The 13,398-nt window shown below is 43.0% G+C and overlaps 1 protein-coding gene across 2 annotated transcripts; it reads left to right on the top strand.

The window, feature by feature from the left end:
- The first annotated feature begins 1,607 nt into the window (after positions 1 to 1,607).
- Positions 1,608 to 13,398, top strand: stk17al (serine/threonine kinase 17a like). 2 transcript variants are annotated; one of them, XM_027285544.1, is made up of 8 exons: positions 1,608 to 1,732; positions 1,855 to 1,977; positions 5,262 to 5,474; positions 9,218 to 9,362; positions 10,063 to 10,189; positions 10,292 to 10,340; positions 10,676 to 10,855; positions 11,589 to 13,398. In XM_027285544.1, exons 2-8 carry the CDS (start codon positions 1,865 to 1,867, stop codon positions 11,878 to 11,880), a joined length of 1,119 nt encoding a protein of 372 aa, XP_027141345.1. In that variant the 5' UTR covers positions 1,608 to 1,732; positions 1,855 to 1,864; the 3' UTR covers positions 11,881 to 13,398. The 2 variants fall into 2 exon arrangements, with proteins under 2 accessions (XP_027141345.1, XP_010737973.1); XM_010739671.3 differs by having other exon boundaries at positions 1,634 to 1,977.

Raw genomic sequence — 13,398 nt, 5'->3', positions numbered from 1 at the left:
CTTTCCTTCCCTACCCTCAAGGCAAACACTCATGTCCTCTTGTAGATTCATGAGGATTACAGGCATGAACACATCTTTTCTTCGGGAAGATAACTGTGGCCACTTTTATAATGATTTTATAATGTTAACCATCACTAAACATTTTTAAATAAAGGATACATTTCAAACCTTTTGGGTTGAAGGCAGTTGGTCAGACAAAACAAACAATTACTGACTAAATCAAGATTAGAATAATTGTTATAAGTAGCCTGAGATGGCAGTGGCTGATATCCAGCATGAGTCTGGCTTCTTTGCTACAGTGTAGAACAATACGTCTGACTCTAGTAATCATCCCACGCTGTCTCATATGGTCTCCCTTACCTAAGGTGTAAACTGGGGCAGAAATCAACCATCAGTTCCTTTATCATCCCGAGGAGGTTTCCTGTGTTTGTGTGTGTGCTCTTCTGTTTGCTCAGGGTCAGTCCAGGTCTTGGTCTTTCCAACAGCTTCACAATTTCACAGTTTTAGCTTCAGCAAGCCCCTGTAGCTTAGGTGACACATTTCCCATGCAGTCCAGGTCATCGTCACATTTGCCAGCTCTTCAGGCCATAAATACCAATCACTCTTCCTCATAGGCTTGTGTTTATGTTCGCTACCCTGGCTACAGGATATCAGGAGTTTTCTGTTTGAAAAAAAATCCCTGAATCACCTGAACATGATCATGACCGGACTTTCCGTTCCAAAGCGTCATTAAGCATTTCTAGCTGTGGCATGCACGCTGATGAGTCGTCTAATGGGATGCTTTGGATTCTTCTTTAATGACATGCAGGTTCAGAGAGCAGACAAACAACTCTCCCACAGATAAGGGGGGAAGAAAAGGACTCTCATACCCTGAAGGCAACATCATTGTCATGACTGAGCATTGTGTGAGAAAAAGTCTCACCTGTAGTGCGGCCAAGCCCAGAGAACGCTGCTGGTAAACACATACCAACAATAACCTCAGTCAGTGTCAGCACAAGTGTGTGCATGTGTTTTCATTTGAATATGAAAACGCTGCGTTTCCTTTTGCCATTGTGTTTTCTGTCAGGAGTAAACTTTGGGGTTAGGTGGGTACAAGATGGGGTTAGAAGTAAGTAGGGAAAGTACAGTCAATGTTGATGTTAGATTACTATTTAAGAGTCGAATTAAATTAGATAGAACAAACATATTTTAACTCTTTGTGTGCCTTATTTAATTGGATAAGAATTATGACAACTTAACTGAGAATTATTAACTATTAGACTACTGTAAACTTTAAATTAAACTGTAAATTAGACTACTGTGTACTTGTAGGAGTATAAAATACAATTTGACCATGTTTATGTTGACATATTTTATGTGCATGTTAGGAGGCTGTTCATGTTTAACCATTATAATGAGTTTATTAGTTTAAGTCATCATAATAACTATTAAACTGAAATTTATGAGATATCTCTGTTTATGTTGTTGTATGTGTACCTGCACCGATAAGCTCCTGTTCAAGGAACGCACCACTTGGCAGCTGGCTTTCACCTTTGGTCCGTCCTCTGCAGCTCATTTATTGGCTTCTACTGCTGAGCGTCAGCGCAGAGGGCTGGCCCGGACGAGGAGTTTATTGTCAGGAATGTGTAGTAGCACTCAAACTAATTTAGCGCACTGACTGTGTCAGACACAGAGAGAGAGACAGGACATCAACCCGTTGTTTTGAAGGACGAGCTCACTGGATTATCTCCCGGTAGTTTGACACAACAGTTGTTTGCTCCAATCGATCATGCGAGTTTTTACTTGAGCGGATCAGAAAATATCGTCTCTCTTTTTTTGTTGTTGTTGGTGAAAGAAGATTGTTTGACTTCACAGCACGACTTCAATGCCAAATTCAGCAATGATGAGCAAAAACGGAATGGTGACAAAAATCCACACGAGGATAAGAGCTGACCCGTTCACAGCCAATTACGAGTTGGTCGGCAAAGAGCTGGGCAGGTGAGTTTTGTTTGTTGCATGAATGCTTTTCCAGCAGTCACTGATGGAAATCTAATCTGTGCGTGTGCCGTCTTTGCTCTTGTACTGGTGGAACAATGTCCCATAATCTCATGTAAATCTGGCAATCATATTAGATTTGCTTTCTGCACGTGTTAATGTGAAGCGTGCTAATTGAATGTTTCCAGTCCTGCATTCCATCCGCGGGGAAAGGCGCAAATGGAGATGCGCTTTGGCACGCGTAATGGTAATGCGCTCTTGTGCGTCTTGGGTTTTTATTTTTGAAAAGTTCTAAGACTTTCTGAACTGTAAGTTTCCAAATAAAAAAAAAAGAGAGAAGGCAGTCAAGACTTATATGAATTTGCAGGCTGTGATATTATGTGAGAGGTCTACGCAGGATGTTTCCCTGCGTTTTGAAACTTCACAACCTGTGTTGACGGTTTCTGTTGATGCTCACTAGTGTGGTCTAGAACTTATATGCGCTTTTGGAGACATTTCCTGAAATCCATTTGGTGTTGGACCTACTCTCCTGCCCCATACGTGTTTTCCCATGAGATGCAGTATGAAATATGACATTTCCAATCAGCCTCTTTTCTCTGTCTCTCCTCAGCCAAGTGAATTTTGTGGGTCACGCTCAGTTCTGTGTGGATCCCAGATACAGAAGTGCACATTCCAGTGGTATCTAAGTGGGGATTCCCCAATGTCCCAGACAGTAATGACTTTTCTCAAAAAGCGTGCTGAATTAACACAAGGAGCTGCAGTTGACTTCTTGGGTTTCACTTAACTCGACAGCTGGTTGATTGCTGTTTGGGCCAATTCTGCATCTGTTGCTATAATTCCACTTTTCACTACAGGTTTGCTCCTCTGCAAGCATGCAGTTGGACTGGCTAAATAAAGAGTCAGTTGGTAGCAGACAGTTTTCCTTGTCAGACACCCTGGGACATCCTGGGACAGAGCCAAGACTTATGAAGTGTAGACCTCTGTTACGGCCCCCTCACTCTGGTACCTCAGCCTTACGTCCTCCTTCCCTCCTCTTCCCACGAGTCCAACCTAACAACATCCTGAGATTAGGCCTCATAATCACATTAAGTGCAGGAATGTAGATCAGCTATATGGTCTGTACATTAGGTGGGATGTTGACCATATTAGAACTTGTAGGTACTGAAGTTAAATTCTTCCTTCAACTTTGGTTAAAAGAGCGATTAAGGCTTATTGGCTTTATTTTCAAAACCTTCCCATCATCAAGCTTTGACTTATGAGTTGCGGTCCCCTGTGCACAAACATATGTTGTGGCCAGCTTCGAAAGCAGGAAGAGGAACTCGTGTTGTGTGTCGGTTTGTCTGTAAAACAGGCAAATAAGAGCTGTGAGGGCTGTCATTTCTCCTTGCACTTCAGACATGAGTCAGTGCCCCGCTGAGGGAGACAAAACGCAGACTCCACAGGAAATCAGTTTCTCAATCAAATTATCACAATCTCCACTGTTTGAGATGAATCGGTTTTGTGTGTCACAGTAAAGTTCATGATGACAGACCGGTTTCAGAAAGTTTAGACGGACCCCTTTCTTCGAAAGATAACCATGCAAATGAGCTGTTTGATCTGCATAATTGTGTTTGTGGATGCAGGCAGCATGTTTTAGAGAGCACTCATTTGTGTAAGACAGAGTTGGGTTGAGTTGTTCTCCTCTAACAGTGCTGTGGCTGTTAATGCTAAAAAGGAAACAAACTTGATGTGTATAATATTACTTTAAAGCACACTGATGTTATGTATGAGTGTGAACGTAGTCGGCTGGAAGATGGCCGTGTTGAGTAACCTCTGACCTGTTGTCAGCTTTTGAAAAGACCTCCTGTTGGTCCTTTCCATGGCCACCGATCATTCCTTTTCTCTCCATATGTAGTTCCCAGCCCACAGTGAGCTGCTCTGAACTTGGCTAATTAAGGATGAAAAGGCTCTGATGGGTTTTGCCTTTTCACTCTGAACAATGAGTCGGCACCATTCTGCAAGACTGGGAAAAGGCAAAAGGAGAAGAAACAGGCCTCACAGCAGTCGGGGTGGTAGCCAAAACAGAACCAGGCTTTGGCCAGAACAGTTGCTGTTTTTGGTCTGCAGCACAGTGGGCTTGGAGTAACACTATGTGGGAAAATGACCGCACCGGGCTGGACCTTTTTGATTTGGCCAAATCATTTAGATTCTGCCCGGTTCATCTTTTCACATCTGTGGTCACTTAAACTTAGCTCATTACACTTTAAGATTTTAGTTGGATATACAGTAGATGTTGAGGTTACAGTGTCCATTTTAGCATGCTGCTCAGGCTCCAACCTGACTGTAACAGCAGTGACCCCCTGCTTGGCCTCCCCAGCCTGCGGTCAGGTGGGTGGTCCTGGTCTCGGGTCTGCCTTGTTAGCTGACTGGTCAGCTTTTGTACGATAGTCAAAGGAGGAGCAGGCTCTGGCCGAGGGTCTGGGCGGTGGTGTCAACACAATTCCATTTGTCCGTGCTGCTGTCAGCTGTGAAGAAAGGGAAGTGAACAAGGCCTCATTATCAGCCTGGGAGAGACGGCTGGTGATTTTGGTCGCCTTGACACAGAGAGGCAATTCTGCACACATCGGACATCCTGCCCACACCCACGGCTGACCCCTAACACCTCCTATGAATCCATCAATATATATGCAGAAGATGAATAGAAGTGATGAGGTTGTAAAAGTGAATATTCTTTTTTAAATCTTGTGTTACCGGTGTCATTCAACCACCAAGCTTGCATCTCTTTGTTTTTGTTTGACCTATAAAGAGGCCTTAGCGTTATCAGCTCCCTGCCCACTATTTAGCGGCTCTTGCCAAAACTGTCAGCCTTATCAGCCTCTTGTCAGACTCTCCTAAAGTCTAGAGGAAAAGGAGGAGATCTAGGGGAAATCTCTACCGAATGACCAATGAAGTCTCCTCAGCTGAGCATATAATTCAAATGATGCCACTTCTTATCTCTGAACTGTTCTTTAACCTCGCCCACAGTGTTGCACTCGTGGCTGGTTGGCGGGTTTTTCCAAACGTCTTGCACTGTAATCTAGGTTTCACATCATAGCAGTTTAACTGTCATGAGTATGTCCAGTAATTTTAGCCTTTCATTTGCTGCAGTTTTAAATGAACTAAATTTAATCCAGTGGTCCAGTTGGCTACTTGGATACAGAACAGAACCACCTCTGACCAAATGTATTTGAAAAAGCCAGTAATGTGGTTGCGATTATTCAGTCTCCTCACTAATCACTCTCTCGCTCTCTCCCCTCTTTGTTTCCCAGGGGAAAGTTTGCGGTGGTAAAAAAGTGCATTGAGAAGGCAACGGGGAAGCAGTATGCTGCCAAGTTCCTGCGAAAGCGACGGAAGGGCGCGGACTGCCGCATGGACATATTAAACGAGATCGCCGTGCTGGAGTCGGCCAAAGCAAACCCCTATGTGGTGGCTCTGCACGAGGTCTACGAAACCAACTCCGAAATCATCCTCGTTCTGGAGTGGTAAGACAACACAAAAGTTCACTGAAAGAAAGAAAAAAGTGAGGGTGGTAATCTAATGGCCCTTTTAAACTTTCCTCAATTGATGGTGTTTAAACCATGCCAGGAAAACTGGAATAAAATGATTAGGTCCTCAATCATTAGGGAGATAAACACACAAAAGTTTCCATGAGTGGAGTTTTTCTCATGCAGTATGTCTGAGAAATCAGAGAAAGTCAAACTTCTAGAGAACTCATACATAAATACATGGTAATTCATCTTTGATTTGGGTAAAACCTCTGATGAAATCTTACGTACACGTCATGCAACAACCTGCATGTTTGAATGACGGGAATGTCACTGCTTTGGTGTTTTCTGTGAACTGTCAGCTTTTACATATCTGTGAAAAAAAAAAACCCTTCTGGTTTATAGCGACGTGCTGAGGACACAGCTGCATGTCGAGTTTTTCTCACCTCAATATATGTATCTAAAAAAAAAAAACACCCACATACACACGTGTGAAATGTGTCGCCATGCACTATTGTCATGCACGCACAACCTTAAATGGAAATTTTTTTCTCTCTGTGGTTGCCAGTCTCGTCAGGAGCTGTCACTTTAAATGCCGTTGTGGCAGAATCGCATCGTGCTCGCTGTGTGAAAATAACAGTGCTGCGATACAAATGAGTCAGTCAGACCCTACTGTGAGAAAATATTGCTCAGTACTCAAGACGGTGTGTGTGTTGCCTGTCAACATGCAGGTGAACTGGCGAGATGTTAGTTCAGTGACCCAGCAACGTCATCCCGTCTGTCTGGCTCTGGTCTGTTGTGGTCTGGTGTTAAATGACATGATGCATACCCAGTAAGTGTTCTCTGGCATCTATAGTGACAGCCTCTAATTAGGTTTGGAAAGGACACTTAGCATCTTAATTACCTTACTTGCCTCATTACAGGGAGATAACGCTAGGCAATTACACTTGAACCATGTTCTGACCCAGCTCCTGAACTGCTTGCTGTTCAGGCAGGAAGCCCTCTCCTGTCCAGAACTCGGCCCCCAGCCCATAGAGACATGGAATGCCATTGCAGAACAAAGGCCTCTTTGGCAAGGGGGGGGTATTTGACCTCTGACTAAAGTGTGAAAGGGGAAGTAGCACCACAGTTCACCCCTGCATGCCTGCAGAGAAAACATAGCAGGAGGTCAGTCAGCACCGGTCCACTGTTCCTCTTTAGCTGCCAAATGGAGCTGCAGACTCTGCAGACAGAGCCTGTGCATGCAAAAATATTTTAGCACTTTTAAAGAGCTCTGTTTTAAAATTTCGGCTCATGCTTTTTGTCAGTTATTATCTATTGCACCGTAAATTTGTCCTAAGTGCATTTGTCTTAAACACATTTAGGACAGTGCACAGTGACACCCTTTGGCCACTGAAAAGCTGCGTCTACTAACTGTCTGACCTCAGCATGAGTTTTAAGAATTGCAAACCATTTTCCATTTCCTGTGGCTTTAAATGTAAGCAGCAAGCAAGGCTCCCAAAAGTAGCACACCAGCACGCTGGTATAAAGTGTCGTGCACACGCGCACACACACACTTACTTCACTTCTCGTAGCCACAACCACATCCTTGGTAATGTTAGAGAAATGGAAGCGAGAAGTTGAATTCTAATCATCTTTGTAAGTGTAGCTCCAGCTTGCGTCAGTACCACAGAAACCCCCAGTATAATAGCTAGTTTGAGAGATGGTCACTTTGATGAAAAATGACTGTGCATCACCTCTGAGCTCTAAAACCTTTTTGTGCACAGTAGCTGAAACAGTCACGGTGATGAATTTACCGAGAAGCACAGCCTTTCATTTCCTGCTTTTTCTACATATACAAAGTGTTACACAAGGTGTATTGTAAAAATTGCTTTAGGTGGAGTAAAAGTGCTGTGTAGACAAATCAACTGGCAGACTTGACACGGTGCTGATAAGGTGACGTCAATGAGCACCAAGATTGGTGGTCAGCCAAAAAGGGTTTTGACCTAATAGCTTGTCTTGAAGAAATAAATGGTTGTTTAGCTTCTGCTTTTAGCCCTCACTCGTGTTGGCTGCAGTAGGGTTTTTTTTTTCTTGCAGCTCTGTGCACTGGAGGTCTCCTACACTCAGAAGTAGTGTGTACATTAACTCTCTTGGAAGGAGAGAGAGCTCGGAGACAATATTTAGACTCCAGTTAAGTATCCGATCATTCCTAAGTGCTTGGCCAGAATGTGTGCAGTCTGTTTGAATTTAAACAAGATGGCCTTTTATCAAGATATAAAAATCTTCTCAGGCCTTTTGCTGACAGCTTAATGAAGCTATTGAAATACTTTGCCGTGTGAAGCCTTTAATTTTTCAGACAGGCACAGCAATAGATCAAATCCATGTTAACTCGACAGAGTCAAGTTCATTTTTTAATGAACAACTCAACATCAAGGCAATAAAAGCATCTGTCAAACTACACTCATATGTCTTTCATTTCCTTTCCACAATGAAAATACTAACACGCGGCTTGCTTGCATTAAGTGTAAATGTGCGGATCAATGTAAACATTGAGTGCAGAGTTTCATCGTCTCTCTAACTTTTTGTTAAGTGGGATTGAGCATGTTTGCAACAAGTGGGGTAGTTGGCAGGTCAAGTATTTGGTACTGGAAGCAACAAAAAAGAAAAAGAAAAGATTACCAATGACGGATATCCTCAAAATCCCCCAAAACATGTGTGTTATTTTCACAGCTGACGATAGTAACGAGTGCGGGGTTAGGAGGCTAACAGGGGGATTGGGTGGTGCTGGTTATGTAACAGTCGTGCCCAAGGCTTGGTCCCAAAGTTTTCCTCTGAAGATAAAAAGCATGTGTTCCATATAAATCCCCCACACATGTCTCTAGTTTTTTTTGAGCGAACAGTCAGCTTCGGGCATTGATCTGACTAATGGAGTACCCACTGTATTTTCACTATGTCTCCACTTGACTTAACTTAGTTACACAAGCGGCAAGACCAGGCAGGAATCTGACTATTCCTTCAACAAAAATGGGAGAAGTCGCCATTGAGTTGTCTAATAACTAAATTCCAAAAAAGCATAATCCCTTACATGTAAGTTGTTTTGCAGGCTGAGGCTAGTGCAGTGTCTAGTTACCAACTTGGCAGTACTCCTGTGCCACCCCAGCTATTTCTTTCTTCTTTTTTTTCCTTTTTTATCTGTTTCTACTTGAACAAAATCTTAAGGCTTTGATTAGTTTGCTTCTGTTTGCCCTGTTTTGATTTAGTAAGTTGACCTGCAGTAAAACAGACTATATAGGGCTTTATCTGAACCTTCTGTAAGCTGATATGATCATTCCTATCTCCTGTAATATTCCCGGTTAGGGAGGCGGGCACCTAAAATGATATTGCTCCACGTTGGACTCTCATGCTGTGTGTAGATGTGGACGGACTTGTGTCTGCAAGCCAAAGTGCACTAATGAGGAGGCGGTGTGTTATGTCATTTTCAAGAAAGTGGAAATGACTTTGGGGTTGTTCACTAAAAATGTACTAATGGGATGGGTTGGAATTTGCTATTGTCAACTCTGTGATTCAAACTGAGAGGAAGGGCGTGTTTATACAGTTTAAGACGCAATTTATTATGACAAGTTTAAAACGATAAAATAATCCGAACTGAAAGTAAGCCAAACTAAACTCTACTGGTTGACTATCCATGTACAGCTCCTTTCTTCTCAGCTTATCCTTGTTTTGTTTTCTCAGTTTTCCTTCCTCTGCTTTCCTTCCAGTGCCGCTGGTGGCGAAATCTTCAACCAATGTGTTGCCGATAACGACGACGCCTTCACAGAGAAAGATGTGATCCGGCTGGCCAAGCAGATCCTGACTGGTGTGGCCTTCCTGCATCGGAACAATGTGGTGCACCTGGATCTCAAAGTAAGTACACTGAAAGACTATATGACAATATAGGACAGGCTATTCCCTCGAGTGGCAGGCTGAAGGAGTTTTTTTTTTTTTTTTTGTTATGCAACCACAACTCAGTGTATTATGACCTTGTTCCCATGAGGAATCAATCTGTAAAAGGAATCTGACTGAACGATCATGTTTTCCTTAAATGGGCCCTGAGGTAACAAGGCAGTCGTCACTGAGATTATCTTTCTACCTAAGCCTCTCACAAATTAACCAAGTATCTGATTTCTCAAGTACTCGTCAGTCACTTCCCTTGTGGTTTGAGAGACTGTAGTGGTGTAGGCCTGATAGCAGGCTTTGGTCTGTCTTCACCTTTATCTGTGAGGTTCAAACCAATTCTGTCATTAGGCCAGTCTGACCCAGGATTAAGAGGAGTTGTACAATCGCTGCAATATTAACACACACAAACCTTTAAGTCATCCAAATGGTTGGCAGGGATATCCTACCGTCTCATCTGATGAGGCTTAGAGGATGATCTATGGCTAGCAGCTAGATGTTGACTGATGACCCAGAACCCAAATCCTCTTGGTACCATTTACCTCAAATGCTTCGACTCATTCACACTCTCATCTAATTAATGACCTCAGATGTCAATCCTCAGGCATCCTGAATAATCATTAGTCATTGCGTAACATACCTTTGTCTAATCTGTGTGTGTCCTCTTCAGCCCCAGAACATCTTGCTGACTAGTGCCAGACCTCTTGGGGACATTCGTATTGTGGACTTTGGCCTGTCCAGACGCATGGACAACATCACAGAAGTCAGGGAGATTCTGGGTACTCCAGAGTATGTGGGTGAGTCCTGCATTCAGTCCTTAAATACCCAGAAGTACCTGCGTCTTTTCAAATTCAGTGCCATTTATCATGACTAATTGGGGGCATGTGTTTCTGTTGCAGCACCAGAGATCCTGAGCTATGAACCCATTAGCACTTCAACAGACATGTGGTAAGTGTGCTACTGTAGTTAATGCCACTATTTCCACTCATTTTAGTGGATGTCATGCAGAACTCGTTTAGTCAGTGCTTTACTTCAGGGAAATGCATATATTCAAGATGATGACATCACCTCCCTAATGTGCAAAAGGAAGTCTAGACCTTTGACCACAAGATCATTTTGACTTTGCACTTGCAGTTAGTTAATGACTGATTACAGCTGAGTGGAAAGCAGCCAAATATGTTAAATGTGCTAAAGTGCGTCACCGGCACATTCTGCATTCTGCAACATCAAAGATGACAGATTGTCTCATAACCTCCTGGCCTTTCTTCCTCTTTGTTTAACAGGAGTATCGGGGTCCTGACATATGTCATGCTGACGGGCGAGTCTCCATTCCTGGGTGACGGCAAGCAGGAGACATTCCTCAACATCTCCCAAGTTAATGTAGACTACTCGCCGGAAACATTTGAGGGAATCTCCCCTCTGGCTGTTGACTTCATCAAGTCCCTGTTGGTTAAAAACCCCAGGTAAGGCTGATCGGATGTTGATGATGATGATTGATGATTATGGCTTAAACTAAAACATTTCCGTCAGCATCACCATGAACTGATTTGCACACTAAGGATGTGAGTCAGGTTCATACTGGCACGGAAGTACATCCGTTTATGTCTGAATGAGTGTATGTGGTAACAAGATTTACGTCAATAAGGCGACAAGTCATTTCCTTTTTTTGCAAAAAGTGGTTGTAAGCTCACCTCTTCTTCTTTTTTCTTCTACGTTTTTAGGACAGTATCTTTTGGTTTTTACCTCACACCAAACACTGATGTTATCAGAGTCAGAAATAGCTATGTAACCATATATCTGATGAACTTAAATCTAACAATAATTCAGTTTGAGGGCTCCAACAATGAGCCCTTGATTTGTCGCTACCATTTGTTGATGAAAAGCAACAGCAGCTTCTGTTTCGCATCCAGAGCCGTAATCTCCAGTCAGTGTTGTTTAATTGCAGTAGACTGGTAGCGCTGGAAAAAGTGGAAGATTCCTCAGTGTTTGAGTAATCGTGAGAGATGGAGGGGGAAAATTCTTGAGAGCAAAAAGTGCTTTTTCTGTGGTTTTCCAAACCAAATGTTGAAAAGGAATATGGCCGACGTCTGCAAGAGAACGGATTGAGTCAATCGGAAGATCCAGGCAATCCATCGGTTATGTAAACTCTTCTGGAATTTCCACTCATCCACAGTGTTATTGTGTTTGTGTGTACAGGAAGAGAGCCACAGCAGAGGAAGGTCTCAACCACCCCTGGCTGAACTCGCTCCCCCATCCCCATTCTCAACCGCACCTCCTTGCTAGGTCGGGCTCCTCATTGGACGAGCCGGAGACAAGCCAATCTGAGTCGGAGCCTGAGAGCCCGGCTCCCTCCCCTGAGCTGGACTTGATCGGGTCGTACCTAATGTGCCCGGGTAAGGGTGAGCTGAAGACGGGCCGTGACGCCTTCTCCTTCAGCGAGCCCCCCTTTCCCACGAGAACTGAGATACAGCAGGAGCTGATCTGCTGAGTGACGTTTCACAGGTGGAGAGAGATTGAAAAAGATTCATACTCCACGGAGCAGACGCTGAACGCCAGTGAGCCTGCAGCTTCTTCAGGGCCATATGCTATATGGATGCTGTATGCTTGCCGCTGGCTGCTTCTACTGCTGTGATGTCTGTGAGCTGGGCTGTGTGTAGTTTGATACCTCTGTGTGTGTGTGTGTGTGTGTGCATGTGTGTTTGAATAATACACACCACTCCGTGCCGATTTATGATTGCACGGAAGGAATGTGAGAGGAATGAAGAAGCAGGAGAAAGGAGTGAGAGAAGACACACAAGAACTTTGTCGCAGGACTGCACTGCTGCCTTAAAAGTGACAGAACTGAACTGGGGTCAGCTTAACACTGTGGCTAGTTCACCCTTTCACGCACACTGGTTTCTCTTTTTACCCAATTAGCCTTTTTGAACTGGGTTTGAGAAGTGAGGCAGCCTCACGCTTCCTTGAGAAATGACTTCACCCACTGTGTGCTCTCATCAAAACAAGTTATGCTTCAGCTGACCCGGACATACCTTCTATGATGAGTTTTGTTGAAGGAAGTAAAGGGTTTTGACAGATGGTTCTACTTAAAGAATTAAAGGACAGCACATACGCTGAAATCAACCGTTCCACTGTTTTATATGTTTATTTATGAGTGTTTGTTGTACCACTTCACCCCCTTGAATATTCAAAGCCACATCAAAGCCTGCGTTTAAGACGGAAAATAGTAGCATTCTTATTTTTTTAAGGACAATCTTAAGCACTTTTTTTTATTTTGTTATTGGACTTCCGTGTAATAGTAAGAAACCAAAGGCTCATCAAGCACAGTCAGCTGTCACACGATGTACTGTACATATTAACCATGTTCCACCACCCACTGTTTTTGGTTTGGTCACATCAACTTTTTTTTTCACAAAGTGCCACTTTTCAACCTCACTTGTGTTTTTAATATTGCCATTTTTCTTTGTGCATTTTGTTTTGTTTTATTTTGTTGGCTATTGCACAAGTTGCACAAGTTGTTTTTGTACTTAACTGCGAGGTTGCCACTTGATTTTGTGCTCTTCAAACATTGTGAAAACATCAGTCTCGGAAAGAGGGAATGGCAGGGGTTGAACGCAACAATTTAATTTTGAATGAAACAATGTCATGATCAACTGAAGGGCTCAGATTTGTATAAATAAGTGATGTTTGCCTTCAGATGCTTGGGAGCAGAGAAACTGGGAAGAGATTAAAGTACTGAAATGTATATTGTGAGATAGTATTAATCTGAAAAGATAATTGATGTGTTTTTTTTTTGTTTTTTTTACTATTGTATGAATGTTAACATCATTATATCATGTCTTGTTTTGTATGTTAACTTTTACTTATTCCTGTTTCTCTTTCTGCTCATGAATTTCAGGCAGGTTTGCACTTGTCCTTGTGGACGTAATGTTAAACTGAATAAATGTTGTTGGCATGCATTGCAAAATGTAACGAAGAAAAAAAAATACATGCATTTTGTATCAAACTC

Source organism: Larimichthys crocea, chromosome XII, assembly GCF_000972845.2.
Source record: "Larimichthys crocea isolate SSNF chromosome XII, L_crocea_2.0, whole genome shotgun sequence".
Taxonomy (NCBI): Eukaryota; Metazoa; Chordata; class Actinopteri; family Sciaenidae; genus Larimichthys; species Larimichthys crocea.
The sequence above is the reverse complement of the archived record's forward strand: the minus strand, read 5'-3'. Positions and strand labels throughout refer to the sequence as shown.